At 44.7% G+C, this 27,991-nt stretch overlaps 1 protein-coding gene across 2 annotated transcripts; it reads right to left on the bottom strand.

Moving 5' to 3' along the window:
• Window positions 1-409: 409 nt before the first annotated feature.
• LOC148702732 (uncharacterized) lies at window positions 410-17,994 on the bottom strand. 2 transcript variants are annotated; one of them, XM_088703014.2, is made up of 3 exons: window positions 14,089-17,994; window positions 1,190-1,309; window positions 410-899 (listed from the first exon to the last, which is right to left on the bottom strand). In XM_088703014.2, the coding sequence occupies exon 1, from the start codon at window positions 15,929-15,931 to the stop codon at window positions 14,261-14,263; it is 1,671 nt and encodes a 556-aa protein (XP_088559140.2). In that variant the 5' UTR covers window positions 15,932-17,994; the 3' UTR covers window positions 410-899; window positions 1,190-1,309; window positions 14,089-14,260. The 2 variants fall into 2 exon arrangements, with proteins under 2 accessions (XP_088559140.2, XP_088559141.2); XM_088703015.2 differs by lacking the exon at window positions 1,190-1,309.
• Window positions 17,995-27,991: the final 9,997 nt, after the last annotated feature.

Below are 27,991 nucleotides of genomic sequence, written 5' to 3' on the forward strand. Positions count from 1 at the left end.
AAGCTTACAGTGCTTATAGTAGAGCGCAAATAAAATTCCTAGGCAACATAAGATGGAATTATCATTAGGTACCTGAACAAGACATACTGATGCTAAATACACTAGTTTTGGGCCCACGCAATGCACATAGTTAACTTTAAGGAGCATTTTATGGTTTGCTATTATCCAGCTAGAAAGAAACACCCCTATTATGATCATGTCAAGGCACTGAAAAAGACTAGCATCATAGAGATGTTTTGAAGGAACCCCTGATAGCATCCTGACATTGCGAGATGACTTTAACAGTTTTGACTAAAACCCTCCCTTTGGGGGCAACATAAGAAACATAAAGTTGTAATGCTCATTTTTTGTAGGAAATATGACAAGAAAAAATGGTGACAATGATGCTCTAGTGGAACTTCCAAGAAAATTTTGTGGATGAAAAAGCTTCTAATTATGCTAATGGCATCGTAATGGATATATGGCAACACAAACATGTTAAAGGAATTACACATTGTCCTTCGACAGTCAAGATAATGGATTCCCACTCCCAAAAACAGCTTATTTTCTACCAAACCATTCACTCAGAGCTTATCTACAATCTTTGGCTAACAAACATGACATCAAGTAGGGCTGCCAAAACATTGGTTCGATACACAAGAAACCAGCAGTTCAGGACCATAGATTTTCTGCGTTTTGGCCACAACCTTGGATCAAAGCCCCCTGAAAAACTATTCTGGGAATCTTCAATTTAAAGCAGCTCTCTCATAACTCAAAAGTTTATTCCTTAACTAAGCAATCAACACTATTCATCTTAAGAAGAAATTCAGAAGATGACAAGCCCAATAACAAGCTCCCTCAGAAATGGGGATCTAAAGATTTCTCTGATCTTGGCACCACCATCAAATTGGACTGGGGCTCTGCAGCCAAAAGCCGATGTTCCCATAAGCAAAATAACTTAATGTCAATAAGGCATTTATTGCTATTTAAGAAATCAATGTCAAGAAACTAATTTCACTCACTGGCATCCAGGATTTCAAAAATTCTGATAGATTGGGAGGAGGAAAAGTACTAATACAAGGCATTTAGTATATAACAACTAAATATTTAGTCAGGTATATGCAGCCTGCTGCTCAATGTACAAATGATACACTATCAACTGATGAGATATGAAATACATAAAAATCATTGCAGCACATGACCTTCACACCTGTAATTATGCAGTTTTCCTGAGCAGTAAAGCTGATATATAACAGAGGGCTGAGTCAATGGAGGACAACGAAACAATGAGAAAAGCAACAAGAATGAGGGTTAGGGAAGCTGTCTTCACCTACAAGAAAACCCAAACTTATCGTATTAGAAAGCAATTGGGAATTCTCCCAGATTTGGAGTTCCAGATACATGTTAACTGAATAAAGTTTTAGGACAAAAACTGCATCATGAGAGGCTTTAATTTCAAAAAATTCCACAAATATCAAAATTAGAGTCACATCTACTAACTGACTAAAAGATAGTATACATCATAGATAATAAAGAGACTAGCAAACATATATGACAGATGTTTGCTTGACAACTAGATCCAGCAATATGAGTCTGGCAGGAGCATCATTCTCACTGAAAGTTTTGGAACTTAACCATTCTGGAAGAAGATCAATGCAAGGTTTTGCTATCATTTCCAGTCAAAATAATCAAATATACAGCATATTTCCTTATCAATAATTTCATCCCATGCTTATTATTAGAGGTGTACCAATTGTGTAGCCAATCACTAATTTGCCAACATGTCTGTAATTCCTTGAACAGGTTTCATTTAGGACTTCTTCACTTCTCAGGGTTAGTCAAGTTAAACACTAGAAATAGCTATAAAATGGTCGACATCATATCACATGAAGGAAAAGATAAATGGCCCATGCAGTTGCATAGCTTGTGCCCAAGCACTGTAGCATCATGGCAAAGTGCAATTGCTAAGGTGGTTTCTCTAGTGTATGAAAGTAATCTGTACAGCATAAAATTGACAAATATTCCTGGATAATAAAAAACGGAAGCAAGTTCTAAAAGATGCTATTGAAAGTTAATCTGAGACTTCTAGTTCAGATTGCTTGTGGGAAAGGAAGGAAAAATGTATGGGAAAGCCTGTAACTACAAATGGAAGACACCTGATCATACTTGAGCAAAGCTTGTTTAAGGCAGTAATGCAAGAAAGGTCTTTCAAGATAACTTTAGGTCACATACCCTTGCAGATCCAATGGGCCAAGAAAAAGGAGTATCATAATTGTGATATGGTAAATCAAAACACTAGACCAATGTCGGCGGAACTGGTACCGAGCACCGTACCAGTTGCCCGTGGGACGAGTCGGTACGGGCCCGCGTCATGCTGTGCCGGGCCTGTAGCATGACGCGGGCCTGTACCGACGCATATTCTATGGCAGGGGAGAGGGAGAACGAGAGAGAAAAAGAGAGAGTGAGAGAGAGCAAGGGGGGAGGGAGAGGGAGAAGAGGAAAGAGAGAGGCTAGCTAGGGCCGGTTGGCGGAAGCCGGGGAGCCTCCACACGGAGGAGGCGGAGGTTGGAGAGACGCGGAGGTGGGGCTCCGCCTCCGGTTTCCTATTTCACTCGAAGCAGGACCTCGGAGGGGGGCCTTTTTATTTTTGAGTTTTTTAAGTTGAAGTCAGCAAATCCTTTTTTTAATTTAAAAAAAAAATAAGTAAAAGAGGCCCCCTTCGGGCTCCTATTTCGAATGAAACTGGGGACCGGAGGCAAATCCCCACCTCTGCATCTCCCTGGCCTCCACCTCTGTTCGGAGGCTCCCCGGCCTCCGTCTGGCCCTGGCCGGCCTCTCCCTCTCCCTCTCCCTCCCTTCCCCGCTCTCTTTCCCTTTTCCTCTTCTCCTTCCCCTCCGGCGAGGTGTCTCGGTTTCAATTGCGGAATCGTCTCGATCCGCCGCCGGTACGGCCCGGAACACCCCGAATTGGACGGTTCGGGACGGTTCCGCAGACCTTGCACTAAACACATAGGCGTATTACAAACTGGTATGTTCATACCTATTGCAATACAGTTTGCTATAGTTCAAACTCTGAAAAGACTGAAGGTTTATCTGAATCGATAAGATCACGAGTTAAATTTTAGTGTTGCCTTATTTGGTGAAGACTGAGGCAGCTAGCATGCATAAGATTTCAACTTGGGATCAGGAATGTTGGGACGCTAGAAATAAGGCTTCCGGTAGTTAGTAAACAACATGGATAAGAGGTGGAAGGTGTTCTTGGGATCTCTCAATGTGGGAAGTCGCAAATTGATATAAATCCCATATAGATGGGACAGTGCATAGACTTTTAAACCATATCACATGTTTATTAGTCTTCTATTATGGAGCAAATGGTTTAGTACTTTTGCTTAGGAATTTGAAATGGAATTGATTCCAATGGCCACCTTCCTTGACAGTTGACACAAATTTGATATATATTCAAATATACTCAACTCATCTAACCCTTATTTCAAAACTAGTTGGGACCGGCTATAATGCTAATTTATTCAACTACCTAGAATGTATTTTCTAATCTTACCCCCATCAAATTGAGTTCATTTGTAGGTAGTGGATTTTGAATTATGAAGTCAAATTTGTATGAAGTGGACCAATGAACCAAGTAATATAGGGTAAGGCCCCATAGGTCAGAACTCCAACAATAGCTCAGGCTCTGTCATCAGTTGGACATGGACCTAAGCTCACAATGATGTAGCCAAGCTCTAGCCCAAGTTAACAATTTTTTTTTTAAGTGAAGAAGTAATACTATATCTAGCATCAAACTAAAATCTAACTTATATCATCCAGCCTCTTCTACTTGTTTACATCCCTTTTCCCTTAATCATTTCGATTCACAGATCCTTAGTTTCACCATCTTCTCCTTGCTTCACTGCACTTCTAAGATGTCTCCCACCTTTGCTTCTTCCCCATCCTCGCCTTCACCACATCCTCTTGTTCTTGATTGGCGCTAAATTCATCAACATGCTCCCCTTCATCATCCTCCACTGCACCGCTAAATTCAGTAGTGTCCTCTCTTTACCATCACTGGTACTTGGCCATAGCAATGCGTGTCCCACTACAACACAACATGATATGCATGTCCCCTGTATCCTTCTCAATGACATGCATCCTCTATCATCACTCCAATGCGCTAAGCCCCAAACGATCTGATCATATAATTAGATGGTGTTGACCTAAAAGGTTTGATTTTGATGATACAAAATGTCTGAGTAAGAAGTCTACTAATCACTTGCTTGGAGTGTACTATAATGCTCTCAAAAAGCCAAGAAGACATCAATCTATAACTCTTGATGTGGAAGAATGAAACTGAAAATTATAAAGTTCTGCACAAGAGGAGTCGACCCCAAGAACACTATGAGCTGACCCCTGAACATTCACAGGCAAAAACAAAAGACTTCATCTTTGGGCAGTTTCAAGAGTCGGCCCCAGAATATACACGAGTCGCTTTGGCACTGGCACGCTTTCACAAGTCGACCCTTGAATTAGACAAGTCGACCCAGAACAGTCTCAATAGGAAGATAAAAGGAGGCAAAAGTTTATACTTTCACGAATCGACCCATAAAAATAACAAGCCGACTCCTATTGAACAAGAGTCGACCTTAGAATGGCCATAGACAAAAGACAGAAAGTAGCCAAAATCAGCATGTTATTGAGTCGACCTTGGAACCAAATAATAGAAGAGTCAACCTCACAATGATCACAGACGAAAGATAGAGTGCAACAAAAACAACTGCTATCACTAGTCGACCTCTGAAGCTCACAAGTGGATCTTTGAAAAAGTCAATTCGACTCGTCTGCACCTGACAATAGTAATGGCTAGTTTTTCTGTAAATCAAAATAGCCGTTTTCGCCTCCAACAGCTCTTTCAGCCTGTCTAATGGCTAGAAACATCTTCTAACCACTTCTTGATAATATAAATGCATGGGAACGACAGAAGGAAGACAAGAACAATAAGAAAAAGATTTAAGCATAAGGGAAAGAGAGAAAAGAAAAGAAAGAAAAACTTCAAGTGCATTCAGTGAGAGCCAAAAGAGCACATTTTTCATTGTCAGAGAGAGTTGGTGAAGAGCATTAAAGTTCATTCAAAGCCAACCAACTGCTTCCAAAGCTCCATTGAATCTTTGTATATTTGTCTTTAAGGAGTTGTAATTTTTTTTGTTACTTATCTTCCTCATACTCTATCGTAACAAGTTTCAGAGATTGAAACTTGAAAAAAAGATCCATCCAAACCTGGAATTGGATTGTGTTAAGCCTAGGAAAGACTTGGTGGTTGTTTTGGTTGATTTACAGTAAAAATTTATTAGGTTGGTTGTGAGCTAGGTCAAAACAATCGTACTGTAATTTTGGAGATATTATAGTAAAAATTTCTAGGAAGGATTTCTTAGAAAATGGATGTAGGCGCAGGGTTGGCACCGAACCATTATAAATTCTTGTGTTTGTGGTGATTGATTTGTGTGCTTCATTCTCTTGCATTCTTTCTTACTTGTAGCTCATATTTCTAATCACACACATTAAATCTTCATTCCACTGCACCTTAGTTTAAATTTTTGAAAAACCCAATTCACCCTCCCTCTTGAACTGCATAGATGGGTAATAGATGATCAATATTGAAGCTCGCCTCTCTGTTTCACCTTTCTTCTTTCATTCAAAGCATGCCTCGCCTTGGAAGAACAAAGCAACACATGAAGGAAAGAGAAGAAAGGCCGATTTAATCTAGTGACTAGGCAGCATAACCTCCTCCAATGTCCCATCTAATTTACTGTTTAATCCAACTAGGTGGCAAAACGAGAAAAAAAAGAAAAAAATAAACAGAAATAAGTGACGATAGAAGGCAAGGATAGGGCCGGAATCTCACCTTCTCTGCTTCTCCACCTCTGGGCGCCTCTTCCCAGCATCTTTTCCTAAGTCATGTCACTTTCTTGATCTCTTCTATCTTTCCCCCTTCAGCCCTTCTCTATTTTTCCTTTTTCTTTCCGCTGCTTAAGATAGGACAAAGAGGCTTTATTTTTCCTTTTCCTCCTTCACAGGACAAAAGAACGACAGCACCAAGAACTATGAGGTCTCACCTTTCTTTAAGAAAAACTACCACTGTCCCTCGGACATTCTTTCCCCCTATATGGACTTGACCATCCAAACTCCTTCCCCACTTCCTCTCATTCTTCAATGCCATTATTCCACAAGATCATATTGTTACCTTTAGGCTGATATTTGGCATGTTTGTATAACTTTCATCTAGTGCAATTGAAAAAAAAAGGAAAATTTAACATTTCATTTTCCTGTATTGTACTATAAACAATCATTGAAAATCCTTTTCCTAATTTTCTGCTTTAAGAATAGAATGGCTAGTGATGGAAGTGGCAAAGGAAAAGAAACGATGATAATTCAAATGGTGGACCTTTGTAGCAATTTGTTGAAAATATGGGAAAGTTACAATCAGGTGGTGGAAATTGCACATTTTTCATGCAAATTTTGGAAAGCACAATTTAAAGGAACATATTGTTAAGTTAGAGCCATCATCTCTCAAATCATGGAATTATAGTATGGTCAGCTGTTGATGATGAAATGTTAGCCAACTTCAAAAAACTTGATGATATAGCTAAAACAAAGAAAACATTAAAAGAAGTCCTTAGTGGCTTTAACACATCTTTTCTAAATAGAAAAGGGAAGAATAGAAAAGGGAATAACACTCTCTTTAAATATCTCAATGTTTCCATAAAAGATGAGCATGACTCTTTGATTGTTCATGCTTTCTATGCCAATGGCTTGTCATTTATTTGATCAGTCGCCTTATTTCAAAGACATGATAAAGCATGCATGTGACGATTCCTTGGAGGGGTACACTCCAACTTAGGCTTCAAACCACACTTCAATGAGCTAAGAAAACTAAAAAAGAGTGTTGCCCAAGGTGACAAGCCAAGAGGGGGGGGGGTGAATTGGTTTCTTCTTTACTTTAGTGCTTTTAAAACTTTCTTAGTTAACTGCGATGGATGCTTACTTAGGTTATTAGAGTAAGTTAAACTAATGCAAGAATAGAAAGTAAAGCAAGAGAGAATGAAAGCACAAACACAATCCAAACACAACAATATATAGTGGTTCGGTGCTCTCCTTAGCACCTACGTCCACTCCCCAAGCGTACCCTTGGGAATTCACTATAATCTCGCGGATTACAGTTGGATTGTTTTCCGGGCTCACAATCCAAAAACCTTGTTGGTTTTACGGGATCACCAACGAACCTATACAACTTTGGTTTTCCGGGTTCACCAAAAATCTTGTTGGTTTTGCGGGCTTACCAACGAACCTTTACAACTTTGGTTTTCCGGGTTTACCAAAAACCTTTGTTGGTTTTGCGGGCTCACCAACGAACCTTTACAAAGTTTTCAAACAAATGAAAAGAAAAGATTTAAACTCCTAAATGAGCATATAGAACAATATGAGCAATGAAGAAGAGTTAGAAAGAAATTATCGCTTTGAAGTCGCTTGGCTCTTCTTTGTCAAGGAAGCTTCACTCTTCAATGGGGGAAGGAGCTCTTGATGCCTCTTTGAATCTGCTCAATCCCTTTCTTTGATTTTTGAATGAAGCTCTTGATGAAGAAGATTCGGGCTCTTTGGTTTTCTTGTGTATACTTTGATTTCCCACTCAAAAGTTATTTATTCTGATGAATAGTGCCCTTTTAAATAGTTTTCAACCTTCCTTGGACAAGCCCCATTGGTCAGATTTGAAAAACTAGCCGTTACATGCCTTGGGAAGGACAAAAAGTACATCTGCAGAACTAGCCGTTACTGTTCAGCCCGTGTTTGGGTCGGCTCAACCTGTCCTTGGGTCGACCCAACTTGGCCTTGGGTCGACTCAAACATTCCTTGGGTCGACCCTCTCAGAGAACACAGAAACATGAATTTCAAACTTCCTTCACTTGGGTCGACCCAACCATTCTTTGGGTCGACTCAAAGTTCACTTGGGTCGACTCAACTTCTTCTTGGGTCGACCCTCTCAGTAATTTCAGAGAGCCATTTTCTGTCTGTCTTTCTGTCTTCCATTTGGGTCGACCCTCTCAGGGTTTGGGTCGACTCAAAGTTCACTTGGGTCGACTCAACTTCTTCTTGGGTCGACCCTCTCAGTAATTTCAGAGAACCATTTTCTGTCTGTCTTTCTGTCTTGCCTTTGGGTCGACCCTCTCAGGATTTGGGTCGACTCAAGCTTGGGTCGACTCAACCACTGTGTGGGTCGACCCTCTCAGTAAATCCAGAGAGCATTTTTCCTTTGCATTTTGAGGTTCTTTGGAGGTTGGGTCGACTCATGCCTACCTTGGGTCGACCCAACTCACTGTTCATTTGTGCTGTTTTTGCATGAGTGTGCCAGATGATTCCTTTAAGTCCCGGGGTTGACCCAATCAACCTATGGGTCGACTCAATTCACACTTTGCTGCATTCTCAAGATTAGATCCATCCAAATGAACAAGACCATATATATATTTTCAATTAAACAAATATACTGAGAGTAATGAACTTATAAATGAAGTATCAATTTAACTTATAGCAAGCTCTAGATAATTGCTTGTTAATCATCAAAATAACACTATCATCCTCAATCTCCCCCTTTTTGATGATTACAAAATAAAGAGTATAAGCCTATTGATACTTGTCTTTAAAATCAGTTTATAAAAGGGATTGAATTTCTGAATTTCAGCTTTTCATATATATAAGTGAAATCTCCCCCTATATTATTCAAAATTTGCCAATTTGACTTTTTGAATGGCTCCCCCTTTCATTTATAATTCATTAGCAATGAAACTTCAAAAATTTGAGATAAAATATGAGTTTCAGCTTATGTATCGGGGTGAGAGAGGAGCGTGCCAAATTTTGAATTTATATGTGCCAAATTCTGAATTATGATAGAAATTTTTGATTTGATGGTTTTTATTGTTACAAATTGCTCCCCCTTAGATATATAAGCTTTCTTATATGATTTTCAATTTGTTTGCCCATTTATTTCTCTTTTTTTCTTTTCATAACTTCTTTACTCACTCTTTCTCATAAAATTAATATTTTTGTTTTTAAACACTATCTTTGCTTCTCCCAAAATCAATACTCTTTCTTTTCTCGAAGTGAATACTCTATCTTTTCTTCTCCCCCTTTATATACTCTTTTCTTCTCGTTTCCTTTATATACTCTTTCCTTCTCTTCTCCCCCTTTTTGTTATCATCAAAAAACATATATATGGGAAAAGATGCAATAAAGAACAAACTTCAGACTTCATTGATCAAAATAGGAACATTTTCATACAATAATGCCCAAAATAAAGATAAGTACAATGTTCCTCAATCAAGATTTAAAGATATAAGGCAAAAGCAAAATACATATGAGAAAAAGCAAGATACATATGAGAACTAGATTTCTAGCCTAGGCTCTAAACATAGATACTAAGATCAGCCTAGGGAGAATCTAATGGCTGGGATCTAGTCCTCATCCTCCTAGCATACGTGGCGAGGGGAGGTCGAGCCTGGTGAGACTGAGTCTGGCGTGGAGCACGTCGAGCTGGATGACTCTGTGCCGATATCTCTGACTCAGCAGCCTGTGGCACAGATGGTCCATGTGTCTCCCTCTCTCTCCGGAGTGCTCCAATCTGCTGCCTCAGATCACTGATATCAGCAGACATGACATCCAACCGGACGTCTAATCGGCTCGTGAGCCCGTCAGTAATAGTCCTCGCCTGAGCTGACATGAGCTCTGTCATCCTGCTCCAGAAGTCATCCGTATCTGTCGGAGGAGCAGATGACGATGGTCCAGCCTCTGAGGGTGCAGTAGGATGATCCATAGGCTCCTCATCCTCACCCTCTGGTGCCTCTCCCTCTGGTGCTTCACCCTGAATGCCTGCACCAGTATGTATCCACTGCCCGTTCACTTTCTCATAACCCATGCGTATGAGTGACCGTGCAGTGTACGTGTCTGTGGGTTGCAGATTCTTGAATGCTTCCTCCTCGAGAGGTAACCCGTGCTGACGGAAGATCAATGTAAGTATCATGCCATAAGGCAATGATACCCTGTTGCTGCTTATTACCTTTCTCATTTGCCTCAATATCATGGCCGGAAGATTTAGGGGAATCCCCCTAATCATGCACTCCATAACTGCAAGATCTCGTTCTGAGATGAGATCGAATCTCCCGGTCTTCGGAAATAAAATTCTATTTATCATATTAAGCAACAACCTCATCTCGGCGGAAAGAGAACTAGCTATTACCTTCTGAGAGAAATCGAAGTTCTCATTTTCCATGATCAGCTGAAGAGCTCTCATTTTGTTATCTGATCTTTCCGGAATAGCTCCCGTGCAAGGTAGGTGTAGAAGCTCACTCAAGCTCTCCTCGGATACACGGATCCGAACCCCTCTAACATCTGAAACAAGCCCTCCCATACCAGTCTTGAGGAAGGCGTAGAATTCTTGGACTAACCCGGGGTATATCACCACATCAAGGGAGCAAAGATACTCCCATCCTTGTCTTTGGATCCATTCCCAAATTCGAAATCCTTCTTGGTTGAAAAACTCCGAATGGATCCTTCTTCCGGTAGTAACCGGCCTACCCGCAAATCTTGCAAGGAGCACTGAGGGGGAAGGAGGGACCTCCGCACGTGCCTCACGCGGTGGAGACACGGGAGAAGGCTCGGTAGGGCGCCTTTCCTCTTGTTGGACTCGGCTCACTCTTCCGGATCTTTTGGCTACGGCTCGTTTGGGACCCATTTCTCCAAGATCTTAAAGAAATCTACTGTTTGGAGGAGTCTAGTGGAGATTGGAGAGTGGGGACAAGGATTTTCGGAAGAAGACAAAGGGCAAACAGTGCCCTAGATGAGCTCTCGGGCCCCCTTTTAACAGTGGGGTCCCGACGTTGGGTCGACTCAAGAATTTTCTTGGGTCGACTCAACGTTGGGTCGACCCTTGTTCTGGGTTGGGTCGACCCAAGTGCAGAACTTGGTTTTCTCTCCTTTTTTGCTTCTAAAAAGTTTTCCTCGCTTTTAATCCTTATAAGCTCCTTATGGGACATTGATACATGAGTGAGAAATTTATAGACAACAAATTTGACTCATGTTTCATGGGATTTTTGAAGTTAGAAGAATGTATCATGAGACTACTAACTTCCTTTCATATTCATTCAATAAAAGGATCACATATACCTAATTCCCTTCTGAGCATACAGAATCTATCTTCACTCAGTGGTTTTGTGAATATATCGGCCAATTGTTTTTCCGTGCATATATGCTCAATGCATACATTTCCATTTTGCACATGATCCCTAATGAAATGGTACCTTATTTCTATGTGTTTGGCCTTAGAGTGCTGAACTGAATTTTTAGTGAGATTGATAGCACTCGTATTGTCACACTTAATAGGAATATTTTCTAGTTTAACACCATAGTCCTCTAGTTGTTGCTTGAGCCATAATACTTGAGCACAACAGCTACCAGCAGCTATGTATTCAGCTTCGGCTGTGGATAGTGCTACTGAATTCTGCTTTTTACTAAACCATGATACTAAATTGTTTCCTAAGAATTGGCATGTGCCACTTGTGCTCTTTCTATCTAATTTGCATCCGGCAAAATCTGCATCTGAGTATGCGAGCAAATCTAGACATGAGTCTCTCGAGTACCATAATCCAATGGTGGTGGTTCCTCTTAAATATCTAAGGATCCTCTTAACTGCACTTAAATGTGACTCCTTAGGATCCGATTGATATCTAGCACATATCCCTACACTAAATACAATGTCGGGTCTACTAGCCGTAAGATAGAGCAAGGATCCAATTAGTCCTCTATAGAGCTTAATATCTACACTTTTCCCTTTTTCATCCTTGTCTAGCTTATTAGTGGGATTCATTGGAGTGCCAATTCCCTTATGATTTTCATTACCAAACTTCTTCAGTATTTCCCTTGTATACTTAGTTTGATGAATGAAAATACCTTCTTTGGTTTGTTTGATTTGTAATCCTAAAAAGAAGCTTAATTCTCCCATCAAACTCATCTCAAATTCTCCATGCATTAAATCAGCAAATTCTTTGCATAGAGTATCGTTAGTGGCACCAAAGATTATGTCATCTACATATATTTGTACCACTAGTAGATTTTTGTCCTTTCTTTTGAGAAATAGAGTTTTATCTACATTTCCTCTACAAAAGTCATTATCAATGAGAAACTTACTTAGTCTATCATACCAAGCCCTAGGTGCTTGCTTTAATCCATATAATGCCTTATGCAATTTAAACACATGATTTGGTAATTCATGATTTTCAAATCCTGGAGGTTGTTCTACATATACTTCCTCTTCAATAATACCATTTAAAAATGCACTCTTCACATCCATTTGATATAATTTAAAGTCCATAAAGCATGCAAATGCTAGAAGTAATCTTATAGCTTCTAATCTAGCTACAGGAGCAAACGTCTCATCATAATCTATTCCTTCTTCCTGATTGTATCCTTTAGCTACAAGTCTAGCCTTATTTCTTATAACTACTCCATTTTCATCTAATTTATTTCTAAATACCCATTTTGTTCCAATTACTGAATTATGCTTTGGTCTTTCAGTTAATGTCCATACATTACTTCTTTTAAATTGATTTAATTCCTCTTGCATGGCATTTATCCAGTTAGTATCTTTTTCAGCTTCTTCATAAGTTTTAGGTTCTAATTGTGAAACAAAAGCAAGATAATCATTTAAATTCCTAAGAGAAGATCGAGTTCTTACCCCTTGAGATGGATCACCAATAATTAAGTCTTTGGGATGTCCATGTGCATACCTCCATTCTTTTGGCACGTCTTGGGGTTGTGGTGGCAGGCAATCTTCTCCCTTATCTTGATTTGGCACGTCATCTATATTCAACTTTTCAAAGTCTATAATTCCTGTATCATCATCAACAATACTTTCTTTCCTAGCAGACTCACTATCAGACTCATCAAATATAATATTGACCGACTCTTCCACTACTAAGGTTCTTTTGTTGAATACTCTGTATGCCTTGCTAGATGTGGAGTATCCTAAGAAGATACCTTTATCTGACTTGGCATCAAATTTACTTAAGTCCTCCTTGCCATTATTTAAGATAAAACATCTACATCCAAATACTTTAAAATATTTTGCAGTTGGTTTCCTATTGTTCCAAAGTTCATAAGGAGTTTTCCTAGTTATAGGTCGTATTAAGACTCGATTTAGAATATGGCAAGAAGTGTTTATAGCTTCAGCCCAAAAGTACTTTGGAAGATTTGACTCGCACAACATTGTGCGTGCCATTTCTGCCAATGTCCTATTTTTCCTTTCAACAACCCCATTTTGTTGAGGCGTTCTAGGTGCTGAAAATTGATGTGATATTCCATTTTTAGTGCAGAATTCCTCGAAGTGTTGATTTTCAAATTCCGTGCCATGATCACTTCGAATTGCTACCAATGTGAGTTTCTTTTCATTTATGATTTTATTGTATAGTTTCAAAAATTCTGAAAATGCTTCATTCTTATGTGCCAAAAATAAAACCCATGTGTACCTTGAAAAATCATCTACAATAACTAGTCCATACTTCTTCCCTCCTAGACTTGTAGTTCTAGTAGGTCCAAATAAATCCATATGTATGAGTTCAAATGGTCTAGTTGTTGAGACTACATTTTTCGATTTGAAGGATGACTTAGTTTGTTTTCCCAATGAACATGGTCCACATATTTTGTCTTTTTCAAAAGTCAATTTTGGCACATCTTTTATTAACTCCTTCTTAACTAGTTTTGATATTAATTCCATACTAGCATGTCCTAGTCTTCGATGCCAAAGCCAACTAGTTTCATTTTTCTTTTCTTCATTAGTAATTAAGCATAAACCATTTTTCTTGCCTAATTCTTGAAGATCTACTAAATAAATATTCCTTTGCCTTTGTCCTACAAGTACAATACTATTATCTTTAGGATTTGTGATTATACATACAGATGCTTCAAATGTAACTTTAAATCCTTTATCACAAAACTGACTTATGCTAAGAAGATTATGTTTCAAACCTTTAACTAATAAGACATTTTCTATAAAAACAGATGGAGCAATGAAAATTTTACCCTTTCCAATGATATACCCTTTACCATTGTCTCCATAGGTTACTACTCCACCATTCTTTGGTTCCAAGGTGACAAATTGATCTTCGTCACCAGTCATGTGTCTTGAACACCCGCTATCTAGATACCAACGTTTTTCAACTTTGTCAGCTGCAAGACACACCTGCAATCAAAATCAAGAAGAAACTTTAGGTACCCAAACTAAGTTGGGTCCTTTAGGGTTAGTACTCCATGTTCCTTTTGGAACCCAAACTTTTTTGAATTTTATCTTTTGATTATTACTTGATTTGTTTTGACTAGACTTTCTAAAGTTACATTCATATGCTCTATGTCCTAACTTATTGCAATAATAACAAGTAATATTTTCATTTTTAGCTTTTACAAAAATATTCTTTAATAATTTTTGTTTCCTATTTGTTTTATATCCTAAACCGGCCTTATCATATACAGCTTTTTGGCTATCAAGAATCAAATTTAATTTGGTAGAACTAAGAGTAAATTTATCTACCAAAGTTTTATATTTTTCAGCATCTTCTTTTAACTTAATATTTTCAGCAATTAAGTTCTTGGTTTCATTTTCAAGTTTCCTACTTAATGTTTCGTAGTTATGAGACAGTTTTATCTTATCTTTAATGAGAGATTGATTTTCTTCTTTTAGAGCTTTGTTTTTATTAATTACCTTTTTATGTTCTTCCATGAGTTCTAAAAATGCATCATGTAATTCATCAACAGTAAAATCGCAGTCAAGTTCAGAATCTACCTCATCGTCATTGGCCATATGACATATTTGGGCCGTGTCTTGATGATCTTCGTCCTCCGAACTTGATTCCTCACTCTCACTCCAATCGGCCATAAAATTCTTCTTTTTCAATTTTCTTGCCATCCACTTCAAATCTGGGCAATCTATCTTATAATGCCCGGGTTTGTTACACTCATAGCAAATGGGAGTTTCTTTCTCCTTTTCTTTGTCCTTACCCTTTTCTTTGCTTGAGTTACCTTTAATGAAGGGCTTCTTTTTATGGAATCTATTCTTACCTCTCATGAATTTTCTGAATTTTCTCCCAAGCACTGCCATCCCTTCTTCATCAATATCTTCATCATCATTTGAATCTTCCGATTCAGTTTGTTGTCTAGGGGTGGTAGTCTTTAGGGCAATAGGCTTTCTCCTCTTGACCTCATCTTCTGAATTTTGCCTCATTGTCAACTCATAGGTCATGAGTGATCCTAGAAGCTCCTCTAACTGCAGTGTGTTGAGGTCCTTTGCTTCTTGAATAGCGGTTACCTTGGCCTCCCAATTCCTTGGTAGAGACCTGAGAATTTTACGCACCAAATCAGAGTTAGAATAAGACTTTCCTAAACTCTTAAGCCCATTTATAATATCAGTAAAACGAGTAAACATATCAGTTATGGACTCAGTAGATTCCATTTTAAACAGTTCATACTTGTGTACTAATATGTTTATCTTAGACTCCTTAACTTGATTGGTCCCTTCATGTGTGACCTCAAGTCTATCCCAAATTTCTTTGGCGGTGGTGCAAGTGGATATTCTATTAAATTCATTTACATCTAAAGAGCAGTAAAGTATATTTACAGCTTTTGCATTTAACTGTGCTAATCTTCTATCATTTTCATTCCAATCCATTTCTGGTTTGGGTATGATAGTGCCCTCTATGTTAAGTGTGGGTGTGTGAGGTCCTCTAGTGATGATTTGCCATAGTTCATAATCTGAAGCTTGAATGAATATCCTCATTCTGGCTTTCCAATATGTGTAGTTTGTGCCATTAAATAGAGGAGGTCTATTTGTGGATTGTCCCTCACTCATTGCACATCCCACTTGGGTTGTCATGATCTTTAACTCTTGATTGTTAGATCAATGAGTACTATTAGAGCACCTTGCTCTGATACCACTTGTTGCCCAAGGTGACAAGCCAAGAGGGGGGGGTGAATTGGTTTCTTCTTTACTTTAGTGCTTTTAAAACTTTCTTAGTTAACTGCGATGGATGCTTACTTAGGTTATTAGAGTGAGTTAAACTAATGCAAGAATAGAAAGTAAAGCAAGAGAGAATGAAAGCACAAACACAATCCAAACACAACAATATATAGTGGTTCGGTGCTCTCCTTAGCACCTACGTCCACTCCCCAAGCGTACCCTTGGGAATTCACTATAATCTCGCGGATTACAGTTGGATTGTTTTCCGGGCTCACAATCCAAAAACCTTGTTGGTTTTACGGGATCACCAACGAACCTATACAACTTTGGTTTTCCGGGTTCACCAAAAACCTTGTTGGTTTTGCGGGCTTACCAACGAACCTTTACAACTTTGGTTTTCCGGGTTTACCAAAAACCTTTGTTGGTTTTGCGGGCTCACCAACGAACCTTTACAAAGTTTTCAAACAAATGAAAAGAAAAGATTTAAACTCCTAAATGAGCATATAGAACAATATGAGCAATGAAGAAGAGTTAGAAAGAAATTATCGCTTTGAAGTCGCTTGGCTCTTCTTTGTCAAGGAAGCTTCACTCTTCAATGGGGGAAGGAGCTCTTGATGCCTCTTTGAATCTGCTCAATCCCTTTCTTTGATTTTTGAATGAAGCTCTTGATGAAGAAGATTAGGGCTCTTTGGTTTTCTTGTGTATACTTTGATTTTCCACTCAAAAGTTATTTATTCTGATGAATAGTGCCCTTTTAAATAGTTTTCAACCTTCCTTGGACAAGCCCCATTGGTCAGATTTGAAAAACTAGCCGTTACATGCCTTGGGAAGGACAAAAAGTACATCTGCAGAACTAGCCGTTACTGTTCAGCCCGTGTTTGGGTCGGCTCAACCTGTCCTTGGGTCGACCCAACTTGGCCTTGGGTCGACTCAAACATTCCTTGGGTCGACCCTCTCAGAGAACACAGAAACATGAATTTCAAACTTCCTTCACTTGGGTCGACCCAACCATTCTTTGGGTCGACTCAAAGTTCACTTGGGTCGACTCAACTTCTTCTTGGGTCGACCCTCTCAGTAATTTCAGAGAGCCATTTTCTGTCTGTCTTTCTGTCTTCCATTTGGGTCGACCCTCTCAGGGTTTGGGTCGACTCAAAGTTCACTTGGGTCGACTCAACTTCTTCTTGGGTCGACCCTCTCAGTAATTTCAGAGAACCATTTTCTGTCTGTCTTTCTGTCTTGCCTTTGGGTCGACCCTCTCAGGGTTTGGGTCGACTCAAGCTTGGGTCGACTCAACCACTGTGTGGGTCGACCCTCTCAGTAAATCCAGAGAGCATTTTTTCTTTGCATTTTGAGGTTCTTTGGAGGTTGGGTCGACTCATGCCTACCTTGGGTCGACCCAACTCACTGTTCATTTGTGCTGTTTTTGCATGAGTGTGCCAGATGATTCCTTTAAGTCCCGGGGTTGACCCAATCAACCTATGGGTCGACTCAATTCACACTTTGCTGCATTCTCAAGATTAGATCCATCCAAATGAACAAGACCATATATATATTTTCAATTAAACAAATATACTGAGAGTAATGAACTTATAAATGAAGTATCAATTTAACTTATAGCAAGCTCTAGATAATTGCTTGTTAATCATCAAAATAACACTATCATCCTCAAAGAGGTTGCTCGTCAAAGCAATCAAGCAATCATTGACTTGCAAGGGAGTGTCGTTTGTTAGTGATGGGTGGATGGATTCAAATAAAGAGTGAAGCTTGATAAACTTCATGGCGGCATTCGAAAATGGGCCAGTGTTTTTGAAAGCAATAGATGCAACTGATCAAATAAAGAATGTGGAACATCTAGCAAGGTTGCTTATTGAAGTCATCAATGAAGATGGGCCTACAAATGTGATACAATCAAATATGGACAGGCCATGCTTCAGGCAGCTGCTATAAGAGTTGAAGCAAAATATCCTACTATCTTTTGGACACCTTGTGTCACGCATACTCTTTAATTTTTCATTGAAAGCTAATTGCATACTGGATCAAGGCTCAAGTAAAAGGTCTGAACAATTAGAATGGATTGGTCAAATTGATGAGAATGTGAGAATGATTAAAAATCTTTTGTGATTAATCATAGTTTGCTAAGAACAATATATAATAAATATTCAAAATTGAAGCTTCTTGGAGATATCAAAAGTAGATTTGCTTATACACTTATTCTTGTGAAACAGATTCATGTTGTAACTTCAGTCTTGCAATAAATGGTGATTGATGAAAATTGGAGGTTCTACAAAAACAATGACATCAAAAAACACAAAAATCAAAGAACTCTTGGTTAGTGGTGACACGTCGTGGGATAAGGTTGAATATTTTTGGACCGCTGAACCAACTTTTTCTATGTTACAGGACTGTATCACTGACATACCCATGCTTCACAATGCCTGCTTCTATGATTACATACGTGCAGAAAAGGATTTTCAAGCATGAGAAGGAAAATGTGAACGAAGAAAGTAGTCCTATAATGAAGTATACAAAGTTTTGATCCAAAGATGGACAAAGAGTAGCATGCCACTTCATTGCTTGGCTCATTTCCTCAATCCTAAATATTATAGTGAAGAGTGGATGAATGAAGGAGCTGGTCATCTGCCTCCTCATCTTTATGAACAGATCTCACAAGGGAGAAATGCATGCTTTGATAACCTGTTTTCAAAATGTTCACTTTGCAGTGAAGTTAATGGCTATGGAAATTTTTGTATATCAATGTGGAACTTTTTGGAATTAGCAAGCTCTTCGCACAAGATATTCTTGGATCTCAATTTATGATGGCGCAATCAAGCTTTTAATGCACTAAAACTTGCAAAGCTTGCATTTAAATAATCTTTGTTTTTCTTTTTTTTTCCTCTGTTCTGTAACCCAGTAGGATTCAACAGCATATTAGATTGGGACTTCAGAGTAGTTGGACCACTCGATCACCAGATTGGATCGACCTTTCTCTTTTTTTTCCCTTCTCATGTCTTTTCATTCCTCCAAGGTGAGGCATGTTTTGAACAAAAGAAAGAAGCAAGGCAAAACAAAGAGGGTAAGGCGGGCTTCACTCTTGACCTTCCAATCATATGATCATATGGTTTGGGGGTTAGCATGATGAGGTGATGGGAGAGCAAGTGTGTCATTAAGAAAGATATGCTGGAAATGCGTATCTTGTTGTTTCATGATGGGACATAACAAAAATTTTGCACTGTCAAGGTATCCTTGTTTATTTCATCAATATTGATGCAAACATTTAAACATCAGAAATATGAAGACAAGAAATCCCTATTTGAATTATGTTCCAATAATAAATATCAGAGAAATAAGTGTTACTCTTCAGATTCCTCTTTTTTCCACTGATTTCAGTGCTGTAGTTATTTCTTGGAAAAGATCAATATTGTACAAAGTTGCCAAGTTAGCAATAATGTTAGTCAAAAGATACCTTATAAGGTTAAATCAAAAAACCGAGGGTGCTGTGAAAGGAAAAACTGCATTGTCATCTATTCTGGAAAGGGGAACAGGTTCTGAACAGATTGTTGGCTGGGTGATTAACCACTAGTGGATCTCTTCTCTCAGACATTCCGCAAATGTTAGTAACTCAACGTTATGATAGCCTCCCCGATATCTTCCATAGAGAATATCATGATCAGTTTTGTTTAGATGCAGTGCTAGCAGAAGAGCTCTTTAGTCTGTTGGAAATTGTTTCAGCTTCCGTAACCACCTCAGAGTATGGGACAGCTCAGGGATTGTTTAATGGTAAAACCATTCTCTGTCTAGCAAATCAAAGTGGGATCGTGTCTCCAGAATCAGAGTGCTGCGAATGGAAGCAACTCCTGACAAGATAATGGACTTTATGTGGCTGATCCTCAAAAGGAACCTAGACGCTAGAGAGCTTTTTGCCAAAAAGGTGGCCTGTCAGCAATAGATATTCATTCTGCAGAAGTACAATAAGTGAATCATCTCGTCATTTTATAAAACCATATGGAACCTGGTGCAGGAAACTCTAAAGATTAGAGGTCTGAATGATCTTGGTTACTACAACTTTGGACTTCTTGGAGAATATACCAAACTCTAGTGTGGCTTCAAGTGTCTTGGGATCACTCAAGTTCAAATGTTTGCTCGATTACTTGGCGAAAAAATAAAAAGAACATCTTAAACAAAGTTTCCAATCAAGATCACCTCATTCAGAAGATTAATTATTGCTTCTTGGAAAGCTTTAGTGAAATCATCTATCTGGCTGGATTACTGTATATAATGCTCTGGCATCTATCTTTGAGGCTTTTTTAATCCTTTTCAATCCTTTTCATTACCTCAAATAAGTTTCTGGTCGGGCATTACTTTTCCATTTTTTTCACAAAAAGAGAGCAAGAGGGAGGGAGGGAGGGGGAGAGAGAGATAGAGAGAGAGACTTCAGAAGGAAAGTTGAATACTTGAAAGATAAGAGGCCACATATATCAAAATTAGGGATAGATTCTGTTACGGGGGAACTTAGCCACCATGCCCCACGTGACCGGCACGCGCGCCCAGGAAGACTACGGCTGCCCTTTGATCCAGCAATCCGACCTCGGGTCGGATATCTTCGGCTCCGCAGCCCGACCCCGAGTCGGCTGCCCCTTGATCCAGCAATCCGACCCCGAGTCGGATATCTTCGGCTCCGCGGCCCGACCCCGAGTCGGCTGCCCCTTGATCCAGCAATCCGACCTCGGGTCGGATATCTTCGGCTCCGCAGCCCGACCCCGAGTCGGCTGCCCCTTGATCCAGCAATCCGACCCCGAGTCGGCAATCTCTCGACAACAACAGACTGTTCCTCTGAGGCACGCCGCGGCCCCCTACTCCACTACTCCCTGCAACGGCCGTATCCGGCGCTGCCCCACGATCTCCTGTAACAGCCGTACAAAGCGGAGCTCCACTATGCCCTGCCATGGCTGTACCCAGCGCTGCCCCACGACGCCCTGTAACGGCCATGTCAGTGGCAGTCCCATCGTGCTACACGATGACGAATCCCCGGAAAAACCCCCCAGCCTGATATATATGAGGCTGGGGGGGAAGGGGGAGGGTAAGATATATCTTCTAGAGTATCATCTCACCTGCTACCTTCTCCTTCTCCTTCTCCTTCGATCTCCTCTGACTTGATCGTCGGAGGGCCCCCACTACCCCGGTGGTGGTGCGAGGCTTGCTTGCAGGTTTCACGGCGGAGGGCGGAGCGCAACCAAAGCAACTCAAAGGGAACCCCGTTCACACCGCTGTGCCAATCGTTCTCGGTTTGGACCCCCAGCAACAGTTGGCGCTAGAGGAAGGGACCGGATCTCAGAGCGATCGTAATGGCACGGCGAGGTGGTCGTGGAGCTTCCAATGCTTCCGGTCGCGGGGCCTCTCGGGCCGCTGGCCGGGAGGCCGCTGCATCTCCAACACGCTCTCAGCAACACTCCACAGCCCCACCGCCCATTCAGATGGTCGAAGCCGCCCAGTTCGACCAGCTAACCCAGCAGGTTCGCACCCTCGCGGAGGCAGTGCAGAATCTGCAGGGTGCGATGTCCCGGGCGCCGCAGCGGGCTCAGGAGCCGCTGCTGCCTGAGCGTTCGCCTGTCCTCCTCAACCCGCGCTCCTTCCTCTCCCATGGGGAGGAGCGCCGGCGCGAGGAGGATTCTCGAGCACGGTCTATTCTGCCGGGACCTTCCCATCGGAGCTGCGCGGGGTACGAGAGGCGGGCCCGGGCGCGTTCCCAGACCCCCCAGTCCTCGAGGAACCCGCGCTCCAGTCGGTCCCCCACTCGCCGCTCCTTGTCTCCCACCCACCGGTCGCGCTCCCTGGACCGGCGGGTGGACGATCTCCACCGACAACTCCAGGTCCTGAAGGGCCATTCCAAAGATCCCTTCGCCGACTTAGAGATCTCCTCCCAGCCGGCGCTTGCCTCGAGGATCCTGCGGACCCCGAATCCCCCGGGGTTCAAAATGCCGGCGATCGAGCCCTATGACGGGGCGGCAGACCCGCGGGATCACGTCGAGAGTTTCAGGACCCTTATGCTCCTCCACGGAGCATCAGATCCCCTTCTCTGCAAGGCCTTCCCGGCAACCCTCCGTGGCCCGGCGAGGGCGTGGTTCGCCGGGCTGGAGGCTGACTCAATCCGGTCTTTCGACCAGTTCACTCGCCTCTTCATCACTCATTTCGCCGTCAGTAGCCGGCGGCGATTGGTCTCCGACTCCCTCTTTGACGTCCGGCAAAACGAGGAAGAAAGCCTGCGGGATTATCTTACCCGCTTCAACAGGGCTACGCTGGAGGTCCGGAACCTGAGTCAGGAGGTAGCTCTTTCAGCCCTGAAGCGTGGCTTCCGGAAGGGCAGGCTCACCTTCTTCCTGGACAAACGCCTGCCGCGGAGCTTCCCAGAGCTGTTGTCCCGGGCGAACCAGTATGCGGACGCCGAGGAGGCGGCCGCCCACCGGAGCAAGGAGGCTGCCGAGATCCCTCCAAAGCTTGGGAAGAAAAGGCGGAAAGAGGCACGCCAGAGGAGGAGCCCGACGCCCCAGCGTCGGCGCAGAAGCCCGTCGCCGGCGAATAACCACGGCGCCCCACGCCCTCGTTCTCCGCCCCGACATTTCAACCGGTACACCCCTCTCCTGACTCCCCGGGCCCAGATCCTTATGGAGATCAAGGGGCGGGAGGACCTCCCGGCCCCGAGACAGATACGAAGGATCCCTGGAAAGAGGCCCTCCCGGGCGTACTGTGAGTACCACCGAGACCACGGCCACAACACAGAGGACTGCTTCCAGCTTCGGGACGAGATCGAGGCCCTTATCCGTCGGGGGCGTCTCGGTCGATATGTGAGCGACCGACGTCCCCCCGCAGACCCGCGTCCGGTCGACCCGGCTCCTCCGGAGCCTCGGAAGCAGAATCGACCCGTTGCGGGCGTGATCCACACTATCACTGGGGGCTGCTCTCGGCCCGTGAGGAACGCAGGGGGCTCGACGGAAGCATCAGGGACGGCCGTCGTAAAGAGGCAGAGGGTCGGCAATGTAATCACCTTTTCTGATGAGGATGTAAAGGGGGTTCAGACTCCCCACGATGACGCCATGGTGATCTCCCTCACTATGGCAAACTATGATGTAAGGCGTGTTCTTGTGGATAGTGGAAGCTCAGCTGATATTTTGTTTTACGAGGCCTTCCAAAAGATGAGCTTGTCCAGACAGTTGTTGCACAAAATGTCCACCCCCCTCGTAGGATTCACCGGTGACGCTGTCCCGGCGGAAGGTGTCGTTGAGCTGCCTGTGACTGCGGGCGTCGCACCCGCAGAAGCCACGGTGCGACTCGGGTTCTTGGTCGTCCGTGTTCCCTCGGCCTACAACGCTATCCTCGGGCGACCCGGGCTGAACGCCCTTCGCGCGGTGGTCTCCACGTACCACTTGCTCATGTGGTTCCCCACGGCGGTCGGGATCGGAGAGGTCCGAGGTGACCAACCGACCGCACGGCAATGTTTTCTAGCAACCCTCAAAGGGAAGAAGCCTGTGGAAGCCCTAAGCGTCGAGTCCCTTGATGCCAGAGACGAGGTGGCCTTGCGGCAGGGGGAGCCGGCCGAGGGTGTGGTCGAAGTCCCCCTCGAGGAAGGCCGCCCCGACCGGGCGGTCCGGGTCGGCGCCAATCTCGATCCGGGAGCTCGGGCCCGGTTGGTGGAATTCCTCCGAGCCAATACCGATGTATTTGCCTGGTCGGCGGCCGATGTACCTGGGATCGACCCGGAGGTCATTTCTCACGCCCTCAACGTCGACCCGACCCACCGACCAATAAAGCAGAAGAAGAGACACTGTGCCCCGGATCGGATCCGGGTGGTCGACCAGGAGGTAGACAAGCTCTTGGAGGCAGGATTCATAAGGGAGGTAAGCTACCCCGAGTGGCTGGCAAATGTTGTACTTGTCCGGAAGGCGAGCGGAAAGTGGAGGATGTGCGTCGACTATACCGACCTGAATAAGGCGTGCCCTAAGGATAGCTTTCCGCTTCCGCGAGTAGACCAACTGGTCGACGCGACTTCCGGGTATCAGCTGCTGTCTTTCATGGACGCCTTCTCCGGTTACAACCAGATAATGATGGCCCCACAGGACGAGGAGAAAACTGTCTTTATAACAGACCGGGGGCTGTACTGCTACAAGGTAATGCCCTTCGGTCTGAAGAATGCTGGCGCCACTTACCAGCGCCTCGTCAACAAAATCTTCAAAGAGCAAATCGGCCGGAACATGGAGGTGTACGTGGACGATATGCTGGTGAAGAGTCGCCATGCAGACCAGCACATCGCGGATTTGGAGGAGACTTTCACCACCTTGCGGAAGTTTCGCATGAAGCTGAACCCAGCGAAGTGCGCCTTCGGCGCTTCGGCCGGGAGGTTCCTCGGTTTCATTGTCAACCAGCGGGGTATCGAAGCCAACCCGGACAAAATCAAGGCCATCCAAGGTATGTCCCCTCCGACCAAAGTAAAGGAGGTTCAGGAGCTCGCTGGAAGGGTCGCCGCGCTTGGACGATTTGTGGCAAAATCGGCCGAACGTTGCCAACCATTCTTCAAGGTGTTAAAACGCCCGAAAGACTTCCTCTGGACGGCCGAATGTCAAGCAGCATTCGACCAGCTCAAGGAATACCTGGCGTCTCCTCCCCTACTGTCCAAGCCGCAAGAAGGGGAGATGCTCTACCTCTATCTGGCGGTCTCCCCAACCGCGGTCAGTGCGGTGCTGGTTCGGGAAGAGGCAAAGCTCCAGAAGCCCGTGTACTACATCAGCCGGGTCCTACGGGATGCCGAGACGCGGTATACGAAGGCTGAGAAGATCGCCTTCGCGCTGCTGACCGCGACCAGGAGACTTCGCCCCTATTTCCAGGCCCATTCTGTCACCCTCTTAACTGATCAACCACTACGACAGATCCTCAGCAACCCCGGAAATGCGGGACGGCTGGTGAAGTGGGCAATAGAACTCGGTGAGTTCGACATCCACTACCAGCCTCGACCCGCCATCAAGGCCCAGGTGCTCGCGGATTTCCTCGCTGAGTGCACGGTGCAGGAGGCGGAACCTAGACCGCCGGAAACGCCCAGCCTCGACCTCCCGACCTGGACGCTTCACATCGATGGGTCGTCGAACCCCGAGGGTGGAGGAGCCGGGCTGGTCCTTACCAGTCCTGATGGAGTGATAGCCGAGTATGCCTTGAGATTTGGATTTCCAGTGACCAACAACGAGGCGGAGTACGAGGCCCTAGTCACGGGACTCAAACTCACCAGGGAGCTCGGCATCCGGCGTTTGAAGGTCTTCACCGACTCCCAGCTGGTGGTCGGGCAGGTCCGTGGGGAGTTCGAGGCCCGGAGCCCGACCATGCAGAACTACGTCCGGAAGGTGCAAGCACTCATTCCCGATCTCGGCAGTGTCGACATCCAGCAGATCCCCAGAAGCGAAAATGCTAGGGCCGACAGGTTGTCCCGCTTGGTGAGCGCAGAGGCGCACAACTTGTCGAGGGCAATCTACCTGGAGACCCTGGAGGCCCCGAGCATCGGCGAGGCTGGAGCGGTGATGGCGATTGATCCGGAGCCGTCTTGGATGGACCCGCTCGTCGCCTACCTCGCCGAAGGGATCCTCTCTGAAGACGAAGATCAAGCTCGGCGACTTGTCAAGAAGTCCGCCCACTACGTACTCTATGAAGGGAGGCTGTATCGGACCTCGTTTACCGCCCCCCTCTTAAGGTGCCTCCGCCCCTCGGAGGCGGCCTACGTCCTCGGCGAAGTTCACGAGGGCGTTTGCGGATCGCACTTGGGGGCTAGGTCCTTGGCGCACAAGATCATGAGGCAAGGCTATTATTGGCCTACCTTGTTGGAGGACTCAAAGGATCATGTACGGAAATGCGACGCCTGCCAGCGCCACGCCAACGTCCAGAGAGTCCCTTCTGTCCCCTTGGCACCAATCACCGCACCCTGGCCCTTCGCACAGTGGGAAATGGATATCCTCGGACCATTCCCCGTCGCTTCAGCCCAGCGGAAATTCTTGGTTGTTGCAATCGACTACTTCACCAAGTGGGTGGAGGCAGAGCCGCTGGCCACTATCACGGAGGCGCAAGTCCGGAAGTTCGTGAAGAAAAACATCATTGTCCGATTTGGGGTACCCCGAGTCCTCATCTCGGATAATGGTCGACAGTTCGACAACAAGCATTTCCGTGATTTCTGCGAGGAGTTCGGGATCGAGCATCGGTTCACATCTGTGTCGCATCCCCAAACCAACGGTGAGGCCGAGGTCACAAATCGGACAATCCTCCAAGGAATTAAGGCGCGAATCGGTCGGACGGGGCAAGCTTGGGTCGAAGAACTCGAGAATGTCCTTTGGGCGTATCGGACCACGCATCGGACCCCTACCGGGGAGACACCTTTCAGCCTAACCTATGGCACGGAAGCGGTTGTTCCCGTGGAGCTCGGACTCCCCTCGCCCCGGGTGGCCGCGCACCGACCCGAGGCCAATTCGGAGCAACTTCGAGGGAACCTGGACCTCTTGGAAGAAGCAAGAGAAATGGCGCAGGTTCGGATGGCGATGTATCAACGGAGGGTGGCCCGATATTATAACTCCAAGGTCCGACCGAAACTTTTCAGAATCGGAGATCTGGTGCTAAGGCGAGCCAAAGCATCTCAACCCGCGGAAGGTGGGAAGCTGGCGCCAAATTGGGAAGGCCCGTATAGGGTTCGCTGGGTAAACCGACCTGGCTCCTACCAGTTGGAGGCCCCAGATGGTCGAGAAATTCCGAGGAGCTGGAATTCCGCTAACCTGCGGGCGTATTACCAGTAGAACGACAAAGCCAGGAAGACAGTTCGAAAAATGTACAATTCTTTTCATTTCAATAATTCCTGGTTACAATGGCGTGTTCGTGTGATTACAAAGAATTCCCAGAGGGGGATTGGGGAGTAAAGAAAATAAGGAAGAGGTGGGGACTCCGTAGAGTTGAAGATCCGGGATCCCGAACCCTCCACCCGAAGCAGCTGCAATCCCACCGGGCGTGGGTGCTTCTCCCCGGAGGCGCCGTCGACGCCTCACGTAAAAGACGAAGAGCCGGCACGGACGAAGAAGAAGTGGACGAAGGAGGAGCTCACGCTGCCTCCAGAGGAACGCCACCTCCAAGGGATATTCCGGTCCTCCCTAGGAGAAGGGGAGGGAAGGAATACAAGGGAGAAGAGCGCGAGGAGGCGCGATCCCGGATGAAGCGTCTGGCGCAGAGCTCAATCGGGAGGCGGGGCTGAAAGGAGGGGGGATGTGATCCCGGATGAAACGCCTAGAGCGGAGTTCCGCCGGGGAGAACCTCCTTGTTGTTCCCAGATGAAACGGCTAGTTGGCGGAAGTCGCGAGGGGCGCGCCTCCCGTTCCTCCGGCAGGGGTTCCCCAGCCACACGCCGGAGAGGAGGTCCACGATCCATGGCAACCTGAATAGCTCCGGCTTGGGAGGCTCCACCGCACCTGCACTTATATTTATAGCCAAATTGTGGCCCCCCGGTCGTTCCGATGCGGGTGGCTCCAATAAAGGCGGGCGCACCGAATCCGGAGCCGTTCCAGCTCTCGAGGCGTATCCTCCCACGATCTCCTAAGCGTCGTTCTCCTTAATTGCATTCTTCATGCAGGACACTCCGGGCGGTGTGTATCCCACGGCCCACGTATCTCCGCTCGCGCCCAGGCCGCATCCGCCTCGAAGAGCGCGCGTATCGCGGCCGCTTAACTGACACTCCTTGCAAGCAGCAACTGGCGATCCGATTTCCCAGGTAACGCCTCAATTAGCATTTAATACCCTTCTGGTGTTCCCCAGGCGACGCTTGGAGAATAGGAGAAACACGATCGTAGCTGGCCACGGAGAAATCCCGTCGAGCGGCAAGCGACAGGCGCGTGGCCAACGAGCGGAATTTCCCGAGGCTCGGCCCTCGGATGCCAGGCTAACCCGATGATCATCCCGGGAGCAGACTAGCCT

The sequence above is a fragment of the Phoenix dactylifera genome, chromosome 8 (assembly GCF_051530095.1).
Source record: "Phoenix dactylifera cultivar Ajwa chromosome 8, Ajwa_hap1_PhDact_Kaust_v1.1, whole genome shotgun sequence".
Classification (NCBI taxonomy): Eukaryota; Viridiplantae; Streptophyta; class Magnoliopsida; order Arecales; family Arecaceae; genus Phoenix; species Phoenix dactylifera.